The following is a 12,518-nucleotide window of genomic DNA, read 5'->3' on the forward strand; positions in this document are numbered from 1 at the left end:
ACCCGGAGGAAACCCATGCGGACACAGGGAGAACACACCAAACTCCTCACACCTGGAGCGAGACTTGAACCCACATCCTCCAGGAGCCTGGAGCTGTGTGACAGTGAAGCACCTGCTGCACCACCGTGCCGCCCACATGAGTGATTATGTATTTGGAACTTTTTCAGTGGGTTCCATAAGCTGTCGTCACTGTAGTATCATTTGTCTGAATCTCTCCAATCACAGCACTGGACCCACGTTTATGTGAAAACGCAAAGACAATAATCAATTGGAAAAACATACGTAAGGAGCGCAGAGAAACAAGTCTACTGATTCTATATAGCGAAAGTAAAAAAACGAGGCTGTGAATAAGCTAATGGATGAACTGTGTTTCATTGTCATTTAAAGAAACAGGTGCTGACACCGGCCATTCTGAACAGGGCTGTTTAGACAGCATGAAAAATGTGCTGGGTTTGATTCTTTTTGTAATTTGACAAAAGCATATCACAGACACTTCATTATGTTAACTTGTAGCCATGGGGCGTCTGTTGCCTAATGGTCAGAGAAGAGGGCTTAGGACTGAACGGTCATTGGTTTGAATCCCACAACCGGCAGGAAAATTGCAGGAGGTGGGAGTGAAGGAACAGCACTGTCCTGCTTCCTCAATCCACGGCTGAGGTGCTTTTGAGCAATGCACTGAACCCACAACTGCTTGCTGGGCACCGGGGATGACTGCCTGCCTCTGGGTGTGTGTTCACAGATCCTAGTGCACTAGTGTGTGTGTCTGTTCACTGCCACAGATGGGTTAAATGCAGAAGACACATTTCGTTGTATGTTGTACAATGACAAATAAATTGCACATTTTATAAATATGTTGCCTTTAAAATCATGAGGTAAAACTTGGACACATTCATGGCTTTTTCCCAACAGTCACATTGTGAGATAATGATAAAATAATTATGGTGTTATTGTCATCGCAGAAATGGTCCACTGTGTAGTGTAAAGCCTTTCCTGACGAGTGGAGGCTGTTAATGCAGGACAATGGGACAGTCCCCCTGTACATATCTTTGATTCAACAAGAAATAGATGAGCAGATGTGTATACATTTTTGCCTGTATGGTGTATGAAACTGTTGAGTGAGTTCATTATGCATCAGATATGCAGGGAAAATGGAAATTAGATAAACACACTGAGTGAAGAGTTTGTCAGGTTGTCAGGCTGATGGACTGTGTTCTGACTTGCCTCTACTTCTGCTAATTATACAGACTCTCTCTCTCTCTCTCTCCCTCCTTCCCTTTACTCATCTTTCCCTCTTCCATCTGTCTCTAATTATCCCACTCTCTCCTTCGGAATTCCTCTTTTCATCTCAAAGATTTTACTGAACAAAAATCCTGATGCTCCGTTAACAATCCCACTGGACCCAATTTAGAAACTAATTCAGGCAAATGTTATCTAAGAGGCTTTCAGACGCCGGGTGTGCTTCAGTTTAGCCGCTTTGTCAAGACTCCCGGTCATCTGCCTCAGTCCCTGTGCCACAAAGTAGCACAGGTTTGTCAGAAAGGGACCCATAGGGACCCTGCAGCTTATTTGTCTTAAATACCAGCAAAACATCCTTGAAGGCTCAAATGGACCACATCCTGAAATGATCCTTTAAATATTTAAAGATTTTCTAATGCTTCTGTAAGTGCTGCAATTTAATTACATTCCAAATGATTTTGAGGCAAGGGAGGGCAACGTTATTTATTTATTTATTTATAAACACATACACAGCGGCAATTCAAAATGCTTTACAGGAACAGTAATGTGAAAGAACAGAAATATTAAAGCAGTGATGGGAATGGGTATATACACTGATCAGCCATAACATTAAAGCCACACCCTTGTTTCTGCACTCACTGTCCATTTTATCAGCCCCACTGACCATACAGTACCATGGTGGTGTTCTACAATTATAGTCTGTAGTCCATGTTTTGCTCTGCATACTTTTTTGAGCCCCTATGCATACTTTTTTGTTCCATAAAGATCTAAGTAATCCCAAAAAATCAGTGATGTTTTGAAAATGACAGCACTTTCTTTGTTTAATTTAAAAAATGTTTTGTCTATTTCCTTTTATATTGTAATGGCTTTTTGACAGCAACACATCCTTTCAGACCCACAATGTGGAGCTGTCTTCTCACACTGGAAGGATTAACAGAAGCAAATGTGCTTTGTTCAGATCTGAAGCAAGAGTGGAAATGAAGGCAGTAAGTAGAGCACTGTTAATCAGATGGTGACGGCTCTTACACAGTTGCTCAGAGTGCACTTGGTGATGTTATTTTAGTTGCTTAAATTTTCAGTTTTAGAACGTTGGATTGTGTTGATTGGGAATTAAATAAAGGAAAAGTGTGCACTGGTTTTGTACAGTTCTGTACTAACCTTCCTGGGAAATGCTGATGATTTAAGCCAGTGCACGTGGCAGGTCACATCACAGTTAGTGATTCACACCTATGGACAGTTTTGAGTCACCAATCCAGCTACCAACCAAATTTCCAGAGGTGCTTTACGGCTTGTTGGCATGAATCCCACTCCTGCTTCAACATAATTCAAAGTTATACCGATCGGTCAGTTTCCCAACACAACGTTTAGTTTACTGCAAGTACCTGACATTAGCATTTAAAAAACAAAAAAACAGAATCAGAACTTATTTTCCTTAAAAAAAAAACAAAAAAACATGAAACACAGTTCTTGGATATCTTACACTCTTTTCACACTTTTCACATGCAATACCTCACTCACATTCACCCTCACTCTCTCATACACTCCCTCACTTATGCACTCAGTCACAATCTGTCTCTCCCTCATACAATCACTCTGTTCACTCACTCACACCAAGTCATTCATTTACTCACAGTTTCCCTCACTCTCACTCATTCATTCACTCACATTCATTTACTTGCATTCACTCACATACTTGTTCACTCACCCTTTAATTAAAAAAGCAATAAACCATTTGAGCACGGTGCCAGGGCAAGTGGGATATGGGAGAGCTGCCCTGTCAGAGCTCTGACCTTAATCTGAATGAAAGTGTGTGGAGTGACTTAAAGAGCACAATCCCGCGATAGTGCCCTCACAGTCTGAGTCTCAGACATGTGCTTAAAGAAGACTCTCAGGTGTGCTGCACTGATAGATATTAGAGGTGTTATGATGTTCATATTAATATCTTCTGTTTTTGATGTGGGTGTTGAAAGTCAATATCTGCTGTTTAATTGGCCCACCACATTCAATAACACACACTCCTTTTAGTAGACAAAAAGGTTCTCTTGAATGTGTATACCAACTCTGCAACTCTTTAAAACCACGTACCTGACTCACTTTTCATGTTGGTGAGTGGTGCCTTTACAAATACGCCTAGAATCATTGGATTCTCTTGTAAAGAGGCACACAGCTGCATTGGCAGAACATAGGCAATAGACCATTTAAGAATATTTAGTTCAGGATGGAAGACATAAAATACTAACCTAGGCTTATTTTATCATCCAGTCAGTGTACACAATGTCTTATAAACAGCCGCTAGTGGTAAGGATGTTATTAGCTTATTTCACCTGCGTTTACAACTAACTTGGCCATAGAACATAGAACGCCAAACCTATTTTAATGACCAATGGACTGCAGACCACCGTGTTTCAAGGGCCAGTTGTTAGGAAGCACACTCTTGCGCTGACTTTTACTTTTTGCTGAATGCATTACGCAGGCAGGATCAACGCGAAAGGGGTTGGTGTTTAACAATGTGATTGGGTCAACCCAATGTCAATTGGGCCGCTGATCTACTGGTTTTATGTGCCGGTCAGATATAAATTTTAAAAAAATCTCGAGACTGTTGGCCCAAAAAGAAAGTTGGCCTACCGGGAAAATGCCCAGTATGCCGGATGGCCAGTCCAGCCCTGGTTCCTACACTCCATGGTGCATTGTATCCAAAAGTTTGTAGACATCAGTTACATTCAGGTGCACTCATTTTGGACACAGAAGTTCAATGCACAGCTAATTCACAGGTATGTATGAAGTGAAATGGGATGCTCTGGAACAGCCGGGCATGGGCTTAAAATCGTCATACCCAGTTCTAGCTAAATGTCAGCTAGAGTTTTGTAAAGCCCACAGACCTAGGGCTGAGGAACAATAAATCTGTGTTTAATACTTTAATAGGATGTGATTTGTGATTAAAAAGTAATCATCCAAGATTAGTAGCTGATATCAGAATGCCATCACATCCTCATAGATATGTATTACCATTTAATGTAAAGCAGAAGCTGTTATTGCTGCAAATTGGGGGAAAAACTCAATTCAATATATTTCAGAAGAAATGTTGCTGAAGATGTGTTCACTTAAGTTTGGTGGTACCCTTGAATTCCCTGTGTATATTTAAAAGTATTTTAGAAAACATTGAGTGCTTGACCACAACCACCGCCACATTAGTATCACTGCAGAAATCAAAATCATACCTGCTCTGTGGTGGTCCTGTGGGGGTCCTGACTCTTGGATAACAGTGTGAAAGTGAGAGAATAAAGCATACAGTTCAGCACATGGAGTATAGTCTTAATTATAAAACTACAAAGTGCTCCTGTATATTCAGGAAGTGTAGAAACAAGGAGGTGATTGATATAATAACAAACCCAAGTGAATTTATAATCATAAAACCTGTATATTGTTACTACCCTAACAGGTAGCGGAGTTAAAAACCTGAAGGCAGTGTTAGAGTAAAAGTAAAGTAAAAGATTAATTAATTCATCCTCTGTCTCCACTTCATCCAGGTCAGGGTCGCCTGGGGTCCGAATCCTGGACACACCCTGCACAGGGCACCAGTCTATCACTCAGAGTCACTCACACCTGTGTACACTTTGGAGTAGCCAATTCACAAGTACATATGTTTCTGGACTTTGGGAGGACACCCATACAGACTCCTCACAGGAATTGCATCCAGGACCCCAAAATCCTGGAGCTGTGTGGCAATGACACAACCTGCCATGCCCAAGGAAAAGGTTGAATGAGTCAGAAATAGTTTTTCACTTGTAGTTTGTGCAGCGGTCATTTAATTTGCATTTTTAATCTGGTTTAATTGATTTCAGCTTGTCAAAGCAGAAAATGGGACAATTTTAGACTTAATGGCTCATAATCCCTGGCGCCCATCTCTCAGAGCCCTTTTCACCGTCATTGAGGCAGGTCAGGATCTGTCCAGTGCTGAACCTGATAATGAGAAGCGGGGTGAGTTATTAAAATGACGGGAAGTGATTAGATGATCTAAAGAGAGCCTGTAACAAGGGGACACTCTTTGAGCATCACGCCCCAATCCCCAGTGACCTTTTGCTGAAGTGACAATGGTACTTTTTTGGGAGGGTGTAAACAAAGCCTTGCACAGATTTATCCACTGTGCTCCAGCCCTCAAGAGAACCGTGAAGGCACTGTGCTCTTCTGAGTGCAGAACAAGTCCAGGCATCTCACCAGGGCTGAATAGTCTCAGCGTTATCTTAATTGAATTTCCTCTCACTGGTTAAAAACTTGTTCACAAAGTTTTTTTTAGATATATTTTGAGTTTGAAAACTCACCATATGTTTACTAACTTCATCCACCCATCAGAACCCAAGCTGAACCCAGAATGTCCAGCAGCACAACCAGCTGTATCAATTTAAAGGCATCAAATGAAATGTGAACATTTGGGAGCAGCTGCACATGAGCCTTGGGCGACCATGGGCAATGCCAAGTCTTGGCTATAGGGGCATAAACACCATAGCATAGGGCTGTGAAGCAGTGGAGCTGTTTTCTCTGGACTGATCTCTTAATGAAGATATGTTTGTCATACAAAAGGATACCACCTTGTAAATCACATTGACTGAAATGAAGCCAGGGCTGTTGTTAAAGGTGAGGGAGGGGGTGGAGGTGTTTTTAGGCTGTCATCCCCACTATCCCCCTGCCCCCAGTTTTTGTAACTTGTTTACATTTTTGCTTTAATCAGCATTTAATTTTTACATCTTACTGTGAGAATCTAGCCCATTCCAATCAGAAATTGAGGAAAAATTCTAGATATATTCTGTTTCTGTCATTCTCCAAAAAATGCACAAAGCTTGAGTATTGGATAGAGACAAGATTTACTTTAAATTATGCTGGAGAGTGGTCTGTCACACCTCACACTCACAGAGACTAAGTCAGGGAAGAACAGGTGCGACCAGCTTTTGGACAAAGTTGAAGTTGGCTCCTTATTCGCCATTTTCGTACTTGAAATTGCTGCTCTACATGAAATACACCAAAATGTAACCGCTGCAGCATTTAAGGTGAAACAGAATGTGCTAATAAACTCCATTTGCTAAAAGAAATGACAGCTGGAGTAAGGGTTGGAGGTGTTGCAGCATTAAACAACCCTGTACATCATAGGGGAAATATTTTTGAAGCTTTAACTTTGCCCACAGACTCAAACGCAACCTCTGTAAATTAACTGCTACTGCAGGGCCGTTCAGGCCTCATGGCTTTGGGGCAAATACTCAGGGTGAAAGATAAGTGAGGGATATATTTAGATCTTCCTGACTATTTGGCCTGGCCCTGTCCTCAGAATGATATTTAGATGAAAAGATGTGAAGCCTCTTCAGGGGGAGAATGTCTCTGTCTCTGCCGCTCCTTTGGCACCTGTTTCCTGATCTTTGGTTTGCCTCACCTCTTACCATTAGCGGAGGTTTATTATTTCCTTAGAAAGGGCATGGATTGGTGATGATTCATTGCATGTGAATGACATTTAAGCCTGTTTAGATGGAGGGAAGACTCAAGGTGTGCTGTGGCACTTTTTCTTAATCAGTTTTGAAAAGGTCTCACCATGGCTGCACTTATTTTCTCCACATCCACCTTTATGCACAATGAGCAGAGAGCCGGGGTTTAATTGAGATGCCATAACTGATTTGTCGAGAGGAGTGGGATGAGTGAGAGCGAGGGATCACTTCTCGCACCATGAAGTGATACTGACAGAGGCAGGCAAGAGGTCAGTCCCAGCACTCTCCATCAGTAGATGTAGAATTAGGAGCCTCGCTCTCTGAAACACACACACACACACACACGGGTCTGGTTCATATTTATTGATACAGTTAATCACATTTATGTTATTTTAGCCCATTCCATATATATACCAGTGGTTAACTACAGCGATGTCTGTGAAGACAGTCCTTTAGATATAGAGAGCACCTTATGCAACTGAAATGTACCTCATTCATTCACATATACACATACTCACACACATACTCATGTTTGACTAAAGGGTGTTATTCAGTGCTTAGTATCAAAGGCACTCATGTCCTTATTATGTGTAAAGTATATATATATATATATTATTATTTTTGTATAAATGTGGTGATAAACCAACCCTCCACTCCATATGTATTCAGCCTTGTCAACATAAAATTCTTGATTGAAGCCTAACATGCTGCAGCAACCTACAAACATGAAGCATGGCAAAGCTACAGTTAATTTTGTTAGCTTTACACCTCAAAAACCTCCAAGAGATCAGATTTTTTTGTGTACACTTCGTTCTCTTAGTGGCACCGTGTAGTGCATGAATAAGCAAACAACTCAGCGAGCGGAGCCATGCTGGGAGCCAAAGTGCAGCTTTAATTTTACAGCGGGCACTGAGAACTGATCTTCCGAACAATAGGGCTGGCCCCAAATATTCAGGTATTCAGATTTTTGTATGTATTCGGTTTCTGATTTTGAGATTCCGAAGTCAGAACTAGGCTGGTACACATTCACTTTTGAAGAGCAGGGGCTCAAGCAAAAAAACATCAACATGAACTGTTGAGCTGAAAATGTTGACATTACCCCCAAACCATGGAATTGGACCCTCATCATATTTGTGAGACAACATGGTATTAAAACTGTTAAAATGGATGTTTGTAGCTCATGTGTGCATTGCATTCTGCTTGAGAGGACAACAAACAACTTGTGACAGCAAAAAACATGTTTGATTTTTACTGCTGCACCAAGAGATTAGCTGTGTCTCAAATGTCTCCCTCCACACTATATAGTGCATAGTGTAGGGTATAAAAAACAGTTTCTGCATTCAAGTAGTACACTGTATGTTGACTTATTAAACCATTTATATTCTGCTGTAAACTTCATAAACCTCTGTCTGTCAAACTAGTGCCTTGTCTGGGCGTAGTAAAATAGTTTGTAATCTGTGAAGTGCACTATGTAGGGAGTAGGGAGTATGCCACTTTTTGAGATGCAGCTCCAGCCTCTTTGCCATGTTGCTGGTGCTGGCCGAGACGACATCATTAATTCATGTGTACAGGTAAAAAAGACGCATGAACTCATTAATGACCATTTATGGCCATTCACATTCAGGTCCCCATGCCCACAAGGATATGTATCAAATCTGGGGCCACATATGAAAATATGTTCTGCTGTAATTTGTCCCACATCCTGCTAAATGTCACCTTCCTAAAGAGTTTATTAATGCTTTACTGGTGGGAGTGCCACCTCTGTTGTGATTTGTTGGTGTTACTGAGGGAAAATCCATTCCTATAATCAATGCTCCAACAGAATGGGTTAATAAATAAAGCAATAAAGCTTGTGGAACTAGAGCTTGCCCGTTACATTTAGTTCCTTACCTTTAATAACGGCAACGTAAAGCAATTATCATGCTGACCACGAGGACACAGGAACAGTGTGAGGGCAAAGGGGCAGGGGCTCAAACCCTCTCTGGGGTCTTCCTGTGCATGTGCCTGGTCAGGACCCTTTTGAGTTTTTTGACATTGTTTGTGAGCCCTGAAAGTCAGAGCACTTTGTCCTTGAAACAAACAAACAAACAAAAAAACCACACACACGCACACTGTTCAGTAGTTACTGTTTCAGTAACTCATGGTGAGTGAATCATTTTCATGTTTCCACACTGAAGGGAGAACCTAACAGCCAATAAAAGACTCCTGTGGCAGTGTTTACTCTTCCTGAAATGTGCTTAAACACACACTAGTTCTCCTGAGCTTTTCTAATGTCCAGCTACTGTAATTACAACACATATTTTATTTCCAGACATTAGTAGAGGCAGCTGTTGGAGAAGTGCAGCAGCAGCTTAGCAAAAATGCACTGTGTAGCCATAAGTTCATGGACACAAGCTCATCCAGTGTTTCTGCTTTCTGCCTCTTTCCTGCTTATTTTCTTTTTTGGCTTCTGTGAGAATTTTGATGCCATTTGGCCACAAGAGCATTAGTGAAGTGTTTAAGGACCAGACATATTGGATAGTGCCCCAACACTCTAGAGAATACAGATTCACTGACACCTGGCATTGAGTATGGTGATGTTGAACTCACTGGGTGCTTCTTAAAGCAGCTGAACTCACTAATTATGAGGGATGTGTAAAAAAAAAAAGACAGATAATGTAGATATATCTCATTGGGTCAGGTTGAGGGCTCATCATCTTATTAGTTATTTTTGTTCAGTGGTGATAGAGGCATGTGGTGTGATGGCACAGACTGCTACCCAGGTCAGTGGGATTTCATGTAAATGCCATATATGGACATGTTAAAGGACGTCATAGGGGTAAATTAATCTCCTGAAGGGGAAAAGAAAGCTGTTAACTCAGTCATACACTATGTCCAAAATGTTGTACACACCTCGGCTAAACAAATGATTTCCGTGACTGTGTAACCCATTCCTGACACAGGTCTTCAACTGTGAGCACACTTTGCACAATCTTCATAGAAAAGCACTGACCTATAACGCAAATAGAGATGCTTTGGTGACCATAGCAAATGCCAAGTGTTGGCAAGAGGGGTATGAAACCTTCCTGAATTGGGCTTGGGAAGAGTGGAGCTGCATTTTCTGGCAGGACAGATCTCCATCCAGTACTTTTGGGATGAGGTAAGAAGTGTCTGTGATCTAGAACGAATCACCCAACATTGGTACCTGACCTCATTAATGTTTATCTGGCTGAATGTGACTTAACCCTCACTCAGAACAAGTGGATTTTTCTTATTTTTACATACAAATTTTGGGTTAAAGTTATGCTTTAAAAGCTGCTTCTAATTGGCTGTGTACCTGCTGTTCTTCTTGATTAACAGTGAATTCTCCAGGTGAATCACAGGTGTTTAACACATGTCCTGTCTCTTTTACATCTCTAGTGTCTGCTGCTTCTCACACTTGAAACTTCCTCTGGTATTTTTTTTTTTAATACTTGGCTCAGACATAGTCTCCGAGGGCTCTTCTGGCTCAATTATGATACTGCTTGGCAATTAGAGCTTTCACCTGGTGTGTGTCTTAATAACAGAGAAGCTTTATCCAATTACACTGTGGTTATGAGGTGACTGTATCTCTCTAAATGTCTCTCAATAAGTGGCATTTCAAATTCCCAGAGAACAGCAACTGTAGCTCTGATGGAAGGTTGCACCACTTTCAAACATAGTTGAATATGTGAATCTGAAGATAGTGTAGGTTTAATTTATTTCCCCCCACTGGAACAGGTGTGTGGATTGTGAAAGCACAGGTTGCAAATTCATGATCTTGTACTGAACTACAGTAATACCTCCCTCAGTTTTCACACACATACACACACACACACACACACACACTGCAGGCTACAAAACACCATAAACTAAGATTTCCAGAAACAGGGGAAAGCTGTGGTTTTGTGTTGTTTTTTTTTGTTTTTGTTTTTTGCATAACCGGTCTTAAACTGGGTGAGGTGTCTAACACATGGTTCTGCTGTCGTTGCAGGTGAAAGCCATGAGATGGAGAGCAGTCCGGTTCATGAGGCAGCCGTATCAGCACCTGAGAGCACAGTGACCATAGTGGATGCACCAAAGGGCCAGCAGAGTCCAGAACCGGATGAGGAAGACAGACAGAGTGAAGAAGCTGACCAGGTTGACCAGGGAGCCAAGGGCTCGAGCGAGTCTGTGGGCAGTGGCTCTTCATTTGAAGAACTCGACATGGACCTAGAGGACACCGCGAAGGAGAGGAAAGATGGAGAGCAGGATCAGGTGGAGGACAGTGAGGAAAGAGCATGATAAAGGAAGGAGCAGGAAGGGATGGAGTGTGTGTATGTGTGTGTATGTGTTCAAAGCAGATACCTACAACTATTTTGATTCCAAAAGGTGCAATAAGTAACAATTTCCTGCTTGCTCTCAATCCCTAAATATAATCTGCTTCTTGGTTAGCCATCTTAACAGAGAGAGCACCGTCTTACAGTTAAACACTATTTATCACAATAAAATGTCCGTCATTTTTCCCCAATGCTTTTTCAGAACAGCCAATCAACAGTAGGGTCGATCTGCACTGAGATCTGTGCTCTTGTCCACATCATTTTACAGAAAATACAATGGGAACCAAATTATACCAGTTTATATATATATATAAACAAAAAAACACCTTGAAATGCAAAGCCAATATAAAATCAGTCATTTTCTGAAAAAGGAAAACAGTTTTCTGCTCACAAAATCAATCCTCTAGTCCAGAGGTATTGAAACGTTTCTCTCCAAGGCCAATTGTTTGAGAACTTGGGCTTCCCCGTCTTGCTAATATGTAAAATACCCCAGTGTATTTATATATATATAAAAAAATCAGGTCAAATCATCCCCATTTTCCAGGACTTTTACTGTGTATTAAAACAGCACATCACAATTAGAGCTTCTCTTTCCTGCACATATGAGCAGAGCACATGCTCCTGCTCTGGGGGCTTTCTCTTAATCATTGTGGGTCTAAACTCTATGAATTAAAATTATTATTAATTAAAAATATATTTAAAAATAATATAAACCAATGTTATTAAAGTAGATGTCAGAGTCATTTAAGTATATATTTTTTTCCAGTCTCAAATCTCATCCACCCCCGACACCACAGTTTGTAAACCTCTGCTGTAGTCAAAATAACGACATTCTGTCGCCAGCACCACTGAGTAACCGTGATTTTTTTCGGAGCTGATATTGAAACGTTGTACTTATTCTATCTTTAATGTTCCATAAATGCTGGGACTCGGGAAAAAGGACATCTGATTTTTCATGATATAGAACACAAAGCATTTTGAGCTTTGTATTGTGTTTCCATTTAGTGTAGTCCACACCTGTGCTGCTTTCTGTAAATGTGTGTCATTTCTGAAGTGGAAAAAAAATATTAATGATAATAACTCTGTCCACACTCATCCATGAAATTCATGAAGTAATAAATCCAAAATATTTATCTAAACAATGATCTTATTAATCTTTTAGAATCAGTTCATATTTTTAAAACAAATATTGTGTAGATAAAACACATGAGAAAGTCTTGATAAATTGACTATTGACTCTGTTCCTGGTCAGTTTTCTGTAGATCTGTCTAGTTTACTGGTTCATTATGGAGCTAAAAGAAGGTAAATGTTCTTACTGATAAATCCTGGGTCTTTATAAGAACACTCATCTTCCTGCATGTGACAGATGTGTTTGGTGTTGATAACAGACTTTAAAGAAATGTATGAACAAAAGAACTTCTTTTACAGTGTAATCTCTGGCTTTTATGCTTTGTTGGTGTATTTTTATCAGTGACCCGTGTGCTGTACGTGCCACAGA

The 12,518-nt window shown here is 40.8% G+C and overlaps 1 protein-coding gene across 1 annotated transcript in view; it reads left to right on the forward strand.

The window, feature by feature from the left end:
- The window catches only part of tex264a (testis expressed 264, ER-phagy receptor a), a 91,416-nt gene extending 80,103 nt beyond the window's left edge, over positions 1-11,313 (forward strand). Inside the window, exon 4 of the mRNA XM_066665742.1 lies at positions 10,696-11,313. Coding sequence (XP_066521839.1) covers positions 10,696-10,985 — 290 coding nt within the window. The 3' untranslated portion in view covers positions 10,986-11,313. The remainder of the gene's footprint in view (positions 1-10,695) is intronic.
- The last annotated feature ends 1,205 nt before the right edge of the window (positions 11,314-12,518 follow it).

Source organism: Hoplias malabaricus, chromosome 3, assembly GCF_029633855.1.
Source record: "Hoplias malabaricus isolate fHopMal1 chromosome 3, fHopMal1.hap1, whole genome shotgun sequence".
Classification (NCBI taxonomy): Eukaryota; Metazoa; Chordata; class Actinopteri; order Characiformes; family Erythrinidae; genus Hoplias; species Hoplias malabaricus.